The following is a 17,597-nucleotide window of genomic DNA, read 5'->3' on the forward strand; positions in this document are numbered from 1 at the left end:
GGGCTCTTAAATTTGAAGAAACGTCGACTGTGGGGTGACATTATAGAGGTTTACAAGATTATGCATGGGATGGAGAAAGTAGAGAAAGAAGTACTTTTCTCCCTTTCTCACAATACAAGAACTCGTGGGCATTCAATGAAATTGCTGAGCAGTCAGAGGTTAAAATGGATAAAAGGAAGTACTTCTTCACCCAAAAGGTGATTAACATGTGGAATTCACTGCCACAGGAGGTGGCGGCGGCTACAAGCATAGCCAGCTTTAATAGGGGATTAGATAAAAATATGGAGCAGAGGTCCATCAGTGGCTATTAGCCACAGTGTGTGTATATATATATATATATATATATATATATATATATATATATATATATATATATATATATATATATATGTGTGTGTGTGTGTGTGTATACACACACACATATATTGGCCACTGTGTGACACAGAGTGTTGGACTGGATGGGCCATTGGCGTGATCCAACATGGCTTCTCTTATGTTCTAATGAAGCCCAGAAGCAAGTATTTGGGAGGAGGGGTAAGAAAGAGCAGCTTCCGATGGGGGAAGCCAGCTGCACTGATTACAACATCCCGTAAGTAAACTTATTTTGGCTGTTTTTTATTTAAATGGTTTTAATGGTTTTATGAATGTTTATCTGTTTTAGATGTATTTAAATGGTTTTAATGGTTTAAATGGCTTTAGATGTATTTAAATGGTATGAATATGAATATGTGTGTTTGATGTGTTGGTATGTTTTGTGGAAGAGCACCTCATTTCGTTGCTCTCTTTTTGTTGAGAACAATGACAATAAAATTATCTATCTATCTATCTATCTATCTATCTATCTATCTATCTATCTATCTATCTATCTATCTATCATCTATCTATCTATCTTTATCTGAATGAATGCTTTTTGCTGAAGCAAAATACACTTTTAATTTTTCTGCAGTCAGAGGACTGAAGTGACTGCTATTTGATTCTTAAAATAAAGCTTATATGGCTCTGTGCTCTTATTGTCAAGATAAACCAGGAATGCTTGGTTAATGAGGCTGCTGCCAGATTCAGTCACAACTATTGGCCTAAACCTCAAATGTTTATTATTCAGCATTGGCATTATAGGCATTGCAGTGGGTCTGTAGAGGGGCTATGAGAGGGCCTCTAAACTGACAACTTTAATTATACCTGAAGGAATATCTATTGATATTGGAGGACACTCCTTTAATTAGCAATTACTGGCGTGGGCTTCAAGATATAGCACAGCTGTAAGTATAGGAACAGGGAATGGCTTCAAATAAAAGAAAGCGTGATCCAGAAGATACAGCTGTTTATCCTAATAATAAGCAGAAAAAAATTGTGGATTACTTTGGCACTAAGGAAGCCTCCCCTTTTAATCTTCCAGCTGCAAACCATTATGCTGCCTTGTCAGAAATTGAGAATTCTGACGAAACCCACATTGTTGAAACGGACATTTTTTCTTGATAATATACCACAACCAGCAACGAGAAATGAAACAGCAGACAGTAATTTGAAAGACATTACTCTGTTAACTGCCAAGGCAGTGGAATATATTTTTGCAGCACTGAGTGAAATCAGATTCAGCCTTAAACAGCTTATGGAAAAAGTAGCAGATATAACAAGGCAAAGGACTGCAACACTCCGTGATACTTCTCCTCATTCTCCTTCCAGTAATGCAGTTTTAAAAGAGGCTTCCTTGAGTTTGGGTCAGACTCAGACAGGTGGAAATAAAGCCTCCAACCTGATCCTGCGAGCTCATGAAGTCTGCTTAGAGGTGGGTTCTAGAAATCAGAAGCCCAGTTGGAGGACTAAGAAACAAGCTGTCTCCCATTTGAGGACACTTTTTCCCATGTTTCATGCCCCAATGGACTTAACCTCTTTGGAGACTTTATTTTATTCCAACCGAATACAGAGAGTACTTTTAAATTTTAACAGCACGAAGATGCCTGCAATGATCCTTCATCAGAAAGCCTTCCTGGCATCTAAGGAAATCTTCCTGGTCAGAGTTTTTGCTAACATTAAAATAACTCTGTTACTCCCTAAGGTATAATATGTAAACATCTCAGAAGGCAAGGACTCCCTCCTGAAACCCAAGCAGACAGTGATCTCGCAAACAAAAACTAGTCTGCCTATCACACCAGAGCATTTTCAAGGCAATGCTGGCTGTTCTTATTTTGAGAATTCTATGGAGAGGAATCTAATTAACTTCTTCTCGACTCTGCCAGAGGAGGAACAACTAGCAATAACAGCAAGACTGGATTGGTTAAGAACAAAGCTTTTAAAGTCAGTGGATGTTGAAACAATGCAAATAATATCTCAACAACCAGATTGTGCTTCAGTGAAGATGATTAGTACTAACACAAATCCTCTGTTCAACTTTATGACTGACAACACTAAAGGCCATCAAATTTCTTGCAATAGCCATCAAATGGAGGTTGACCTGCATGAGCCTCCTCAATAGCAGAATGTCTCAGCACAGGGAGAACAGAGAAACCTGCAGTGAAATGAGTCACCTTGCAAGCAGAATGCTCAGACACAGGAATTACAGCAACAAAATGGTTGCATTTTCTGAGACCAAAAAGAAGACCTAAATAAAATCTCCAATAATTGACAACTAAAAATACTGTCATGGAACCCGGGGGGGGGGGGGGGGCGGTCTAATAAGCTCTTGCACTCAGAATTTCTAAAATACTTGTGTGGTTTTGACATCTTATTTTTACAGGAAACTTGGTACCAAGATTCTACCTCTATAACCTTTCAGCGGTTCAGAACATATGCAATACAGATGCCCTCCAAGGGGAGGGGTAGTGGTGGCCTGGCATTTCTAGTTAATGTAGATCTAAAAGTAGAAATTCAAGTTTTGGAAAGTATTTGTTCAAATTATATATGGACAATATTAATTAAGGAGTTGAATACAAACCCCCTCTTGTGCATTAATGCCTATTTACCTTCAAAGTACTCTAAAGGAATGGATAAAGGAAAGCTGTGGGATCAGTTATTTATAAGGAAGATCTAACATTCCAATATCCCAGATCTAACATAATTCTAGGCGGCGACTTTAATGCCAGGATAGGCACAGGGAATTTTGATTCTTGCACAGACACCTATGCCTATGTTTCAGAACAAGCTTCTCTTTTGGATCATCATTCAATGGATTCTGTAATAAGTAAATCAGGCTTAAAATTGCTAGAGTTGCTATCCATATTTAATCGTTATGGACTGAATGGGACAAACTTTGATAAGTTATACCTTTGATAAGTTATAAGTTATTTGATAAGTTAAACTTTGATAAGATATACCTGCTTATCTTCACTACATGCCAGTACAATAGACTATATAGTTGTCACTTCTGCATTGCTTGATCAAGTAGACTATTTTATTTATTTATTTTATTTATATCCTGCTCTCCCTGCCAAAGGCAGGCTCAGGGTGGCTCACAAACCAAGGGTCAACACAAGCACATTAGTGTGACCGGTAAAATAAACAACAATAAAAACATAAAAACAATTGGTTAAAACATTTTGCATGTGCTACTATAATAGTTTCAAGCAGCGATTCAATTCTGGTGGTTAGCTGTACTCAAAGGTCTCAGGATAAGATAGGCCATTGGTGCTGTTCTTATGGGCCAGTCCCATTGCTTCAGTTGTTACCATCATGTAAATGCCTGGCAGAAGAGTGCCATTTTGCAGGCCCTGCGGAACTGTAAAAGCTCTCGCAGGGCCCTAACCTCCTCCGGCAACTTATTGCACCAGCTAGGGGCAGCAATGGAAAAGGCCCTGACTCTCGTTGTTTTGAGCTTCGCTTCTCTGATGCTGGGGACTGTCAACAGGTTTTGAGACCCTGACCGAAGTGCTCACTGGGGCATGTGCAGGGAAAGGCAGTCCCTAAGGTATGCAGGACCCGGGCCCTATAGAGCTTTAAAGGTAATGACCAGTACCTTGAAGCGGATCCGGTACCCTATCGGTAGCCAGTGCAGCGCTTTCAGCACAGGCTGAATGTGTTCCCATGGAGGAACTCCCATCAGCAGCCTGGCTGCAGCATTCTGCACTAGCTGAAGTCACTGGATTTGGGACAAGGGCAGCCCCATGTAGAGAGCATTGCAGTAATCAAGTCTTGAGGTGACCGTCGCATGGATCACTGTTGCCAAGTCGTTGCATTCCAGAAAAGAGACCAACTGCTTTGCCATCCGCAGATGGTAAAAGACTGACTTAGCAGTGGCTAAGGGTCCTGGGTCTCTTTGCTCCGGACAGACAGACCCCACAAATCGTCTCACAGCGGGTCCTGAGGTGGAACCAATTTTTAAATTCATACACCTACACCTTGGTACACCGGCCAGGTAAAGCAATGGGCCACACGGACGCACTCAGCCGCCTACCCCTTCCCTCAACAGAACCCGACCCTGCTCCGGCCCACATGATAATGCTCCTGGAGTCCCTGCCCGAGCGGCCCCTCCACGCCGCGGAGGTAGCTCGGGCCACGAGCAGGGACTGCACACTCGCACGGGTTCTAGACTGGGTGGGCAAGGGGTGGCCAGCAGGCAAGCTGGACAGCGTGTTCCAGCCCTTCGCATCTCGCAGAGACGAGCTGTCCTCGCACAAGGGGTGCCTACTCTGGGGAAGTAGAGTGGTGATCCCTCCCCCGCTGTGCAAACAGGTCTTAGACGCCTTACACGAAACCCACCCGGGGATCGTAAGGATGAAAACTCTGGCCCGCAGCTACGTGTGGTGGCCAGGCATGGACGAGGAAATAGAGGGGCGGGTGAGACGGTGCCAACCGTGCCAGGAGTCTAGACCCGATCCGCCCAGCGCACCAGTCCACCGCTGGAATCCAACCGCCGGCTGTGGTCCCGCCTGCACCTAGATTTCGCCGGGCCGTACCAGGGGCAGATATTCTTTATCCTGGTCGACGCCTACACGAAGTGGCTGGAGGTAATTCCCATAGCATCCACCTCCACAGCAGCCGCTGTCAGAGCTTTGAGGAGGGCCTTTTGCACCCACGGGATCCCTGATACCCTGGTCACGGACAACCCTGGTCACATTCACCTCTAGGGAATTTAGGGAGTTTCTCAGCCGGTACCTTATACACCACATTAGGTCCGCCCCCTTTCATCCGGCCACCAACGGCCAGGCTGAATGCATGGTGCGGACCACCAAAGAGGCATTGGGTCGCATCATACAAGGGGACTGGGACCACCGACTGGCTGCCTTCTTGTTCCTCAATAGGATCACTCCCAACACCATAACAGGGTCAAGCCCCGCGGAGCTCCTTATGGAACGAAAGCTAACAACCCGGTTGGATAGGCTCCACCCGGACCGGGCCACGGATGTCCGCGGTTCACCAGAAATCAGGGAAGCAACGCGGGAGTTCTTCCCGGGGGACCCAGTGTTCGCAAAGAACTTCGCGAGCGGCCCTGAGTGGGTAGCGGGCAGGGTACTGAGAGTCACAGGGTCTTGTAGTATTTAAGTTAGAAGAAGAAGAAGATATTGGATTTATATCCCGCCCTCCACTCTGAAGAGTCTCAGAGCAGCTCACAAGCTCCTTTAACTTCCTCCCCCACAACAGACACCCTGTGAGGTGGGTGGGGCTGGAGAGGACTCTCACAGCAGCTGTTCTTTCAAGGACAACCTCTGTCAGAGCTATGGCTGACCCAAGGCCATTCCAGCAGCTGCAAGTGGAGGAGTGGGGAATCCAACCCGGTTCCCCCAGATAAGAGTCTGCACACTTAACCACTACACCAAACTGGCTCTCTACACCAAGAAGTGTCTCCAAGCAGGTTTGTGAAAAGGTGGTTCCCCTCCCCCCCCCAACAATTAAATGTCTGGGGTAAGACATTTTTGGCTATCACACCAAATGAATATGTATACTAGAACCAAGATAAGATATAGAGAATAATTTGTTCAAAACTTATAAAAGACACTTTCCTTTGTGTGTGTTTTAAAATGTTTATTTACCTTTTGCTTACAGCTTGCAAGAGCCAGGCAGGGCGGAATGTCAAGAGCAATGTATGCAAGTGGTGTGATAATACATACCCAGTGTGTGAAGACCAAGTGTGCTACAGCAACTGTGACTTAAGCTCCTATTGTGAGAAACCAGAAGAAATTTGTGTCTCTATATGGTAAGTAGAAAAAGGGGCTGATAAAATAATAAATGGTTAATAAAATAATGCATGCAGACGCAAACATAACACGACAATAATTATTATAAATACTCTGTAAGGTTCAACAAACTGTAACAGCGGGGAATATTCATGTAATCTGTGCTACAAATCTATCGTTGGCCAATAGTAGAGCCTACACACCAGGTAGCAAAGGATCCACACAGGTGACTTTACCAATTGCTGCATGATACAGCCTGAATTAAAATGGTAGGTTGGATTCAAAATATCATGAACACATCTCTGCTGGCAAAATAAATTCTTGCTGCCTCCTCCTGTCCTTTGCAGCCTGTCCCCTCCCCCACCGTGCCATTTAAAAACCTGGTTTTAAGGACCACAGCCAATGTTCCCTCTAAGCTGTGGGATGCTATTTTGTGAGCAGAAATTCTGTTTTGTGAGCTACTAGCATTAAAGTTGTGAGCTACTACATAAATTAGTTTGCTCTGGGGCCATTTTTCCTGAGCTAAGGCAAAAATGGGTGAGCCGGAGGCTAAAAAGCTGTGAGCTCGCTCACACTAACTCAGCTTAGAGGGAACACTGATCACAGGGCCCTTGAAGAAGATGAAGAAGAAGATATTGGATTTATATCCCACCCTCCACTCCGAAGAGTCTCAGAGCAGCTCACAATCTCCTTTCCCTTCCTCCCCCACAACAGACACCCTGTGAGGTGGGTGGGGCTGGAGAGGGCTCTCTCAGCAGCTGCTCTTTCAAGGACAACCTCTGCCAGAGCTATGGCTGACCCAAGGCCATTCCAGCAGGTGCAAGTGGAGGAGTGGGGAATCAAACAGTGCAGGCTGCAACACAGAGGACCTTAGCTTGCGTGAAAACTCTGCAAGCATTTCCCTACTCACCTTTAACTGACCATGTGACTTGACTTCACCGACATTACCACCCAACACAGCCTCTGTCACAGATTCAGGGATACAGGCAGGTCAAACAGTCACAGTTCACCACCCATCTTTCCTCTTTTAAATATACCTTGACCCTTCCACACCCCAGGCCCTTCCACGCCCCAGGCCCTTCCACACCCCAGGCCCTTCCACACACCAGACCCTTCCACACACCAGGCCCTTCCACAACCCAGGCCCCCTTTCTCATTCCCAGAGACACTACCAGACATGGCAATCCAATCTCCTTATCAGCCACTCAGACACTTCACAGATCTATTGGGGTTGGGACTCAAGCACTACAACTATCTCATGCTGCCACCATGTATTCTTGTGTATATGTATATAGAGAGGCCAAGGCATGACTTGTCTACATGTGTGTTTCTTTCCCTGAGACAGTATACATTCTGTCAACAAGTTTAACCAATGGCTTAGAACAGCATGGAAGTAATCAAGATAAACAGACTAAGGTTTCTCAACATTTGAACTTTTGATCCATAGCTCAATTTATGCTTTCAAGTCTATTTGTTACAATTTATCTTCAGTGATCTTTCAGCTGGTTTCAGATTACTGTTTTCTCATTTACTAGCTCAAACTGTCATCTTCCTTGTGCACTAACTCTCCTCTAGAACTGATTTAACAGGTCTCTAACTGCTAGCTCTCCTCCTAGCATTCCATTAATGTTCTGTCCATCACAGAGCAGAATGCCTTCTGCATGTGGATAGGCATTGTTGTATCCAACTCTGTAGGTGGGTATATCTATCTACTGAGTTACAGCTGACACAGCAAACCCACAGGATTTTCTAGGCAAGAGACACTCAGAGGTGGCATCTGGGGGTCAGACTGTCTGCCCCCACAGTACCTCCAAGGCTATGGAGAGACTGTGCCAAGGGAGTTGTTAATGGAACAGTGTCATACCAAGGGGGCGGAGGGCAGTCTGCCCTGGTTGCAGCCTTTTGAAGGGCACCTTTGAAACCAGCATCTTGCTGCATCCAGCTGAATGTCTTTTTATTTTTAAATATAGTTGTGGCTGCAACCACTAGGAGTGCAGGGAAGTCTCAGCATAGCAAATAGCATTCTAGGATAAGCTACACTTCCCTTTCTCCACGACTGAAGCAAGCATGCCCAATCACTAAGCCAGGATGCTGATAACTGATACAGTAGTTACCAGCCTGCGGGTCATCTTTGGAGGACAGTGTGTTCCTTAACATCAGACTGGTGAAGTTTGTGATCATTATTTTGTGATGCTTTGGCTAGTGTTAGTTAGTAAAAGTTAGAACAAAGGCTCCTAGCAAAACTGCCTTGAAGATGTTTGGCATGGTCAGATCTTGGGCTTCAGAATGGAGAACAGAAGCCCTCCCAAGAACATGAGTAGCGTGATAGAATTCCCCCATGCCCCATCGTCACAGCTTACTTTTGTGACCCTGTAATGTTTACAAGGCAAGAGACATTCAGAGGTGGTTTGCCACTGCCGGTCTCCTAGGATTGCCAAACCCTAGGTGGGTGGAGAAAAAGCACAAGGCTCCATGTATATACCGCCTGAAAAATAACTATTTCCAACCAAGACTCATATATTTTTGAACATATGAAGCTGCCTCATACTGAATCAGACCATGGGTCCATCAAAGTCAGTATTGTCTACTCAGACTGGCAGCAGCTCTCCAGGGTCTCAAGCTGAGGTTTTTCACACCTATTTGCCTGGACCCTTTTTTAGTTGGAGATGCCGGGGATTGAACCTGGGACCTTCTGATTACCAAGCAGATGCTCTACCACTGAGCCACCATCCCTCCCCTAATCTGCCTACATTTCATCTGCCTACATGAACTGCCCTATGGTGAACCTGGGCAGTATAATAGAAAGTAGAGACATCACCCTGCCAACGAAAGTCTGTATAGTCAAAGTGATGATATTCCCAGTAGTAATGTATGGCTGTGAGAGCTGGACCATAAGGAAGGCCGAGCACAGAAGAATAGATGCTTTTGAGCTGTGGTGCTGGAGAAGAAACTTGAGAGTCCCTTGGACTGCAAGAAGATCAAATCAGTCAGTCCTAAGGGAAATCAACCCAGACTGTTCCCTGGAAGGTCAGATGCTGAAGCTCAAATATTTTGGCCACCAAATGAGAAGGGAGCACTCACTGGAGAAGATCCTGATGCCGGGAAAGACAGAAGGCAAAAGAAGAAGGGGATGGCAAAAGGCGAGATGGCTGGACAGCATTACTGATATAACAAACATGAAATTGAGCAGATTTCGGAGGATGGTGGAAGACAGAAGGGCCTGGCGTGACTTTGTCCATGGGGTCGCAAAGAGTTGGACTCAACAAAAGGTTCACCATAGCCGGATCTGGATCGAGGTGGCTCAGCGGTGCTATTCTTATTAGATCTGTTAGCCGTATTTGATATAGTTGACCACCAGCTCTAGTAAAGCCTTGCCAATGTGGGGATTCGGGGGTCCACCTTGCAATGGCTGGCCTCTTTCATCCAATGTCAGGGACCAAGGGTAGTGATAGGGGAAGAATTGTCCCAGAGGCACCCACTCACAGGTGATATGCCGCAAGGGGCGGTTCTGTCCCCGATGTTATTTAACATCTACATGTAACCCCTTGCCAAGATTGTCAGGAGGTATGGGCTAGGGTGCCATCAATATGTGGATGACACCCAGCTCTATCTATTGATGGGTAGCCGATCCGACTGCGCCTCGGACAACTTGGACCTGGCACTTCAAGCCTGGCATCTTGACTTAGACTGAGTTGACTGAAGTTAAATCTGATGAAGATGGAGGTTCTCTATTTAAGTCGCAATGGCCCGGGAAGGGAGATTCCCATAGTCCTCTCTGGCTATGGAGGCTCAGGTAACAGCTACTGCCAAATCTGCCTTTTTCCATCTGTGGCAGGTACGGCAGTTGGCCCCTTTCTTGGAGCACCGCAACTTGGAACACTGCGGCATGGTTGTTAATGGGGCTCCCCATATACACCCCAGATTCATAGATCTTACATTCCACATTCCAATGCAGTAATGTTTTTTGCAGCATTGGACTTTCCTTTCACCATCAGACACATCCACAGCTGAGTGTCCTTTTGGTTTTGGTCCAGCCGCTTCACTCTTTCTGTGGTACTTGCCCTCCGCTCTTCCCCAGTAGCATATTGGGCACCTTCTGACCTGAGGGACTCATCTTCCAGTGCCATATCTTTTAGCCTTTTGTTACTGTCCATGGAGTTTTCTTGGCTAGGATACTGGAGTGGGTTGCCATTTCCTTCTCCAGTGGATCACACTTAGTCTGGGTTCTCAGCTGTGGCCTGTCCATCTTGGGTGGCCCTGCATGGCGTAGCCCACAGCCTCATTGAACCACACAAGCCCTCTCGCCATATCAAGGCAACAATCCATTAGAGGGGCTATATTCAATACAACATTGCTATTGTAAAATTAATAATAACAATTGTTATATACTTAAATGGGCACAGTATATTTGTTGTGGCTGTCAGACCTTTACTGTGCAGTTCCTATGTTGTTAATACACCAAGGCATGGCGTTTTTTTTTTTGCAAAAGGAACTCCTTTGCATTTTCGGCAACACCCCCTGATGTAGCCAATCCTCCTGGAGCTTACAGTAGGCCCTGCGCTAAGAGCCCCAAAAGCTCTTGAAGGATTGGTTACATCAGGGGGTGTGGGCTAATATGCAAGGGAGTTCCTGCTACAAAAAAAGCCCTGCACCCAGGGATGCCAGGAAGGCCAGAGGCTGGCCAGCAGCCAACTCCCAAGGCTGGAAAAAGCATGAGGTAACAAGGGTGGCAGAGGGGCAGCAGAACTCACCACAGGTGATAGCCCATTCCTCATCTGTAGTGGGAGCCAGGAAGACTTCTTTGGAAAGGTGAGACAGAGGATAAGCCGCAGCAGCCTCCTCAGGCCAGAAGTGGGGGATGGAGAAAATGGAATCTCAGTCAGGTAGCTAGCCAATGGGCCTAGGATCCACCATTTCCATAAACGCTGTTGTCGTACCCACCCACCCCCGGTAGCCCTTTAAAAGGCACAGCCTGGGACAGCCATGGAGGAAGGGCAGACATCACCTAAGGCAACCAGGAAGAGAAGAAGATATTGGATTTATATCCCGCCCTCCACTCCAAAGAGCCTCAGAGCGGCTCACAATCTCTTTTACCTTCCTCCCCCACAACAGACACCCTGTGAGGTAGATGAAGATACTGGATTTATATCCCGCCCTCTACTCCGAAGAGTCTCAGAGTGGCTCACAAGCTTCTTTACCTTCCTCCCCCACAACAGACACCCTGTGAGGTAGATGAAGATATTGGATTTATATCCCGCCCTCCACTCCGGAGAGTCTCAGCGGCTCACAATCTCCTTTCCCTTCCTCCCCCACAACAGACACCCTGTGAGGTAGATGAAGATATTGGATTTATATCCCGCCCTCCACTCCGAAGGGTCTCAGAACGACTCACAATCTCCTTTACCTTCCTCCCCCACAACAGACACCCTGTGAGGTGGGTGGGGCTGGAGATGGCTCTCACAGCAGCTGCCCTTTCAAGGACAACGTCTGCCAGAGCTATGGCTGACCCAAGGCCATTCCAGCAGGTGCAAGTGGAGGGTGGGGAATCAAACCCGGTTCTCCCAGATAAGAGTCCGCACACTTAACCACTACACCAAATTGGCTCTCCTGCTGTTCAGGAGATTCTATGATGCTGTAAGTGTCAGAACTTGTACCTGTTATGTATGCTGAGCTTAGTATTCTTAGCCTAACTGACTCCATATTGTAACTGTCAACTAACCCATGTCCTTGTAATAAAGTCTACTAACCAAATGCTTTGCATTTCAAACAAAATGTAACCACTGAAGGGTGACAGATAGCCTCTGGCAAACATCTGCAGGTGTCCTTTGAAGATGGCCTGCCAGAGCATCGCAGCAGGGCTCCTTCCTCCTACATAGAGATAAGAACCCTGGGAACAGACAGTTGTCTCCCGGAGTGTGAGAAATGGTTTTATTGTTTGTGCTGTAACCCCTTAAAAAGTGTAACAATGACTGAGCCTGTTATCAGAGTCAATTTGTGCTCCACCGAACATAGTTCTCAATAAATGCTTTATACTTTTGGTAACAAAGTAATGGGCATCGTTTGAAGTTCTTCAAGTTCTGACAGTAAGACCTCTGTCTCCTCCTCAGTTGAGACACTTCAGTTTGATCCCCAGTCTCATGTTAGTTATTTTGAAGGGTTCCCTCTTGAAAGCCTAAGGTGTAATGGGGATCCCAGGGATAAGTTTCAGAGAGTGCATCTGGACTGCCATTTCCACAACATGTTTTATCATGAAGACAGTGTCAAGTCGGCTGGATTCAATAACGAGTCTTTGGTTGAAACAAAGTTGCTAGTTTATTGAAAGCAGAACTGAAGACCATGATAGAGATTGAAGGACTGAGGTACATAGACATTAACCAAGCATTTAAGGTATAGATCAAAGGATTCCTACGGGCGGGGCACTCTATGCAGTATATTTTCGCACTAGGATGTTACCCCCTCACTCCCAAGCCGAGGCCTTGGCGCTTCGCACTCCCACAGACACCCGGCCTGAGAAGGCTCCACAATCTTGTGCACATATCAGCACTTCAAAGCAGGCTACACAACAAAGGCATAACTACGAGGAGGGGGGGGGGGGAGAGGAAAGTTAGCTAGCAGCATTCGGTGTTCAGTGTGAGCTACCCAGACTCCTTTAGTTCAGAACCAGAGTCAGAAAATAAATTGATCAAAATACAGCAGACCTGACAGACAGGGTGTCATTATCACTAAAGCTCCAATGAATGCATACAATAATATCTGTCTTATTGCATATACCAACCTATCTTATGGCAAACTATATGAATATTATAATCTCTTGAGAAACCATGTCCTCTATTTAAACTAACAAAGCCAGAATGTTACCTAGATTTATGGCATCCACACCTATGACAGCAGTCTGCTTTTTATCACTCTCCAATGTTTTTTCAACCCTGTTTTGTTCTACACTAACAAACACAGATCCCTATCTGTGATTTTTTTAATCTGTTAAAAACATTCACATGATACATTCACATGATTCCACACTGTCCACTTACATTAAGTATTGCTGCCTGCCATTCCCATTTTGTCTGATGAAGTCTGCTTAAGAGCATACAAAAGCTTACATTCTAAATAAAACTTAGTTGGTCTTAAAGGTGCACTTGACTACTGTTTTCTTCTGTACTTCAAGGGGTACTGCATAAAAGCTACATGAAACATTTCCTATTTCCAGTTAATGGATAACCCATAAATATCAGCTGTGATCCATCAAAGCAGGCTAACTTCCAATCAAGTCAGGATGTCCAAAGACAGTTTTACCATTGTTTCATACCCAATCATTTGACTGATATACTAAAACTTCCCCATCTTGGACGTCAGGTGTTACTTCATAAGAAAAAAAGAACATAAGAGAAGCCCTGTTGGATCAGGCCAATGGCCCATCCAGTCCAACACTCTGTGTCACATAAGAACATAAGAGAAGCCCTGTTGGATCAGGCCAATGGCCCATCCAGTCCAACACTCTGTGTCACATAAGAACATAAGAGAAGCCCTGTTGGATCAGGCCAATGGCCCATCCAGTCCAACACTCTGTGTCAGTGTGGCCCATTCAGGCCAACACACAGTAGCCAAAAAACCAGGTGCCATTAGGAGGTCCAGGACACTAGAAGTCCTCCCTCTGTTGCTCTCCCCCAAGCACCAAGAATACAGAACATCACTGCCCCAGACTTAGAGTTCCATCAATACACTGTGGCTAATAGCCACTGATGGACCACTGTTCCATATGTTTATCCAATCCCCTCTTGAAGCTGTCTATGCTGGGAGCCGTCACCACCTCCTGTGGCAGTGAATTCCACGTGTTAATCACCCTTTGGGTGAAGGAGGACTTCCTTTTATCCATTCTATCCCGTCTGTTCAGCAATGTCATTGAATGTCCAGGAGTTCTCAGACAGTGAGAAAGGGAGAAAAGTACTTCTTTCTCTACCTTCTCTTTCCCATGCATAATCTTGTAAACCTCTATCATGTCACTCCTAACTCTCCCACCATATTTTGACAGCATTTACTATAATTTAGTGGGTTCCATGCAAGGAAGAGGCAAGGTGACGGTGACGGTAGCTCTTTTTATTCAGCACAGCATAGTGTAGCCTAGGGCTGCACTCTAAGACTGACTACTGGGCCAACAGGGCCAGCTATATATACACTCAAAGTTCCCGTGCTAGCATGCGATTGGACCATTCAAACCAGCAGGGGCCCCGTGATTGGAGCAGGAGAGCAGGGTAACAATACTAGGAAAAAGGGACCCTCCGTATCCTTGTTTGAGGCATCAATGAAGCCAGAACAGGAATACTATATTCAGTTTTGGTCATCCATGTTCAAGGTCAAACTGGGGTAAGTAGGGAAAAAACTAAAAAAACCCCCGAAAGAATTGTATGTGTAGACGTTAAAAAGCTTCATGACTATTCCATGAGTGATATTAAAAGCGCAGCTGGTTAACACGCTGCCTTCATAACAGTCAGTTCTTGATTGTGTATTTCAGGAAACAAGACAATGAAAGCATTAGGGTGAGCACTCTCTGTCACAACCCGCAGTTCCCTGTGGAAAATGTTATGGTTCCTAAATATAACACATCACAATGTGTTATGGCCCGCCAACGCAATGAGGATGGGATATTCTATATCTGTGGCTGTGTGAATGAACAGGAATGCAACGACAAGCTTGTATTTAAAAACCCGACCAATAGTGAGTATTTTTAGTGGGTGGTGGTATGTAAATGCATGGTTTTTAAAAAAATTCAGCTTTCAAGGAATGAAGCCTTGATTAAAGAGGCCAGGATTAAAGAAAAATCCCACCCTACTATGAAGAAACTTTTATCTACGTACATATCCCCAGGGCTTTTTTTGAAGCTTGAACTCTTTTGCATATTAGGCCACACACCCCTGATGTAGCCAATCCTCCAAGAGCTTACAGGGCTCTTAGTACAAGGCCTACTGTAAGCTCTTGGAGGATTGGTTACATCAGGGGTGTGTGGCCTAATATGCAAAGGAGTTCCTGCTACAGAAAAAAAAAGTCCTGCATAACCCCCCACATGTTGGGGTTGTCATCAAGTATGGGTGCCCAGAAGATATATTACACAATTAAAATATGATTGTATGTTAAGGAAGACTGCCCTCTTCCTGCCCTCCATAACTTCTCATGAGGTTGTTGCAATCTTGTAAGGAGGCTTCAAGACTAAACTAGATGTTACAGTAGATGCGAGTTTGACCTGAGTCTGCTTCTGTCATTTTAGGGAAGAATTTGACCACTTTAAAATGCCATAGCTTGGGGGAACTCAGTGATCTTGTTCCCTCCCATACTTTTCCAAGCGCCAAATCTGCCAGGGGAAACAGGATGTCCCAGCAGCTCCCTGCTGGGTACGGCGTGGACTGCCCCTCCCCCATTTGCTGATGGCAAGCATGACCCCCAGATCCCAGCCAGGGAGCCCAGCACCTCATCATCACCTAGGTGTTCCCCAAATCACCAAGCCTGCCAGGGATCAGGCAGGCCCAGCGCCAACAATCATTCAGAAGGAGAAACCCTGCCGCAGCTGTAGGGTTGCCAAGTCCAATTCAAGAAATATCTGGGGACTTTGGGGGTGGAGCCAGGAGACTTTGGGGGTGGACCAGGAGACATTGGGGCGGAGCCAGGAACAAGAGTGTGACAAGCATAACTGAACTCCAAGAGAGTTCTGGCCATCACATTTAAAGGGACAGCACACCTTTTTAAATGTCTTCCTTCCATAGGAAATAATGAAGGATAAGGGCACCTTCTTTTGGGGCTCATAGAATTGGACCCCCTGGTCCAATCGTTTTGAAATTTGGGGGATACTTTGGGGAGAGGCACTAGATACTATATTGAAAATTTGGTGCCTCTACCTCAAAAAACAGCTCCCCCAGAGCCCCCGAAACCTCCAGATCAATTCCCCATTATACCCTATGAGAAGACGTTTCCCTCTCCACCCCCTCCACCCCTCCCCTCCCCCCCGTTTCTGGGAAATCTGATGCAGGGGACAGAACTCACTCACCTCCGGAGGTGCAAAGGCACATGGTCCTTTGGGGGCGTGGCTGGGCTCCCCTCCCTTCACCGGCCAGCTGACTGGGGGCGGGAAGCAGCCTGAGAAAACGGAAGAGCTCTGGCTGCCGTTCTCCTCCCTCCCCTCCCCCCCGCTTTCCCTTTTATGGCCAGCGGGGGGAGGAGGCTCCAAATCTGGAGTCTCCAGGCCTAGCGGGGGATTTGGGAACCCTACGCAGCTGGCACATGACACTGAGCCCATCCCCAGATCTGAGGGGGGCGACAGGGCAGCCCTGCAATATGGGTGGCTGAGGGGAAAGCCCCTGTGATAACAAAAGAAGGTCAGTCCATGACTGAACAGGGCCCGCCTGCGGCAGCTTGTGCCACCATGCCCGAGAAGAGAGGAAGCAACCATAACCAGAGCCGGCAGCGAGGCAGTTACTAGCACATCTGAGGCTTGCCCCAAGCATCTGGGCTTAAATGCAGGGGCAGGGCCTAACAGGGGGAAGCCTGATGGGGGGCAGAGTTGGGGAGAGGGAATAACAGGAGACCATGCAAGAGGTTTGAGGAGGAGTGAAGGCTGGCACTGATGGTGGAGCTAGAGAGAAGGGCTGAGCAGTGCACTAGCCTGGGAGGAGGGTCAAGAGGGTGACGTAACCTGGCTTCCGGTTTTGGTCATGGAGGGTTGAGCTGCTCTTCAGCAGACGGGCAGATCAGAACCTCTGTTCTGGGCAAAAAAGGTGATCTCAACACCTGCTGCCTACCCCTTCCAGGTAGGGAGGGGGCCAAGAAATGCATGTGAAGTTCTGAGGGGATTTACTTTGGCTGATGCGGAACTCCAGTGGGGTTTCTTTTTGGCTTTGAAGAGGCCCCCGAGAAGGACTGCATTCTATCATCTACAGAGGATCTCTGAGGCCATTAAATTGGCTTAAATCCACCAAGATACAAAGCTTCTATGAGACTGAGTAACATCTGAGAACTAAGAGAGTAGTGCCAAGACGGATAAATGAACTGAAGGTAAAAGATTTATATCTATCACTCCGGGGCAAATAAGAGACTAATTAAAACTAAAAGTAAAGGTCTGGAGCCAGAAAAGCAGCAGATATCTAGGAGTGTAAAGGAGGGGCTGAAATTGGGACTTTAAAATTGTGAGAGACAAGCTTAAAGGAGGAAAAATAGACATTGTTTGGAATACCTGTGGTTGTAAAAGAAAGCTCCTCCCTGAAGATCAGCTGAGCTGGCGATTATAATACAGGAAGTGTCGTCATCGAAACAACGTGAGACTTCACAACCATAGAAAACGAGACTTCTTGTCAAGGAAGGTAAAGGACGGCGCCATTATGAGATGGGAATAATAACAAGTCTTCCAGCCATCTCTAGGGGTCAAAACCATAGAGAAGTATCAGACGCCATTAAAAGAAGGTCAAAATTTTAAAAGTCAATAAAAAGAAATCTGGACATTGAAAAATA

At 46.2% G+C, this 17,597-nt stretch overlaps 1 protein-coding gene across 1 annotated transcript in view; it reads left to right on the top strand.

Moving 5' to 3' along the window:
- The first annotated feature begins 5,148 nt into the window (after positions 1 to 5,148).
- The window catches only part of LOC132589730 (TGF-beta receptor type-2-like), a 37,574-nt gene continuing 25,125 nt past the window's right edge, over positions 5,149 to 17,597 (top strand). The window contains exons 1-3 of the mRNA XM_060262454.1: positions 5,149 to 5,437; positions 5,977 to 6,127; positions 14,617 to 14,819. Of these exons, the coding sequence (XP_060118437.1) occupies positions 5,149 to 5,437; positions 5,977 to 6,127; positions 14,617 to 14,819 (643 nt within the window). The remainder of the gene's footprint in view (positions 5,438 to 5,976; positions 6,128 to 14,616; positions 14,820 to 17,597) is intronic.

This window comes from Heteronotia binoei, chromosome 21, assembly GCF_032191835.1.
Source record: "Heteronotia binoei isolate CCM8104 ecotype False Entrance Well chromosome 21, APGP_CSIRO_Hbin_v1, whole genome shotgun sequence".
NCBI classification, from domain to species: Eukaryota; Metazoa; Chordata; class Lepidosauria; order Squamata; family Gekkonidae; genus Heteronotia; species Heteronotia binoei.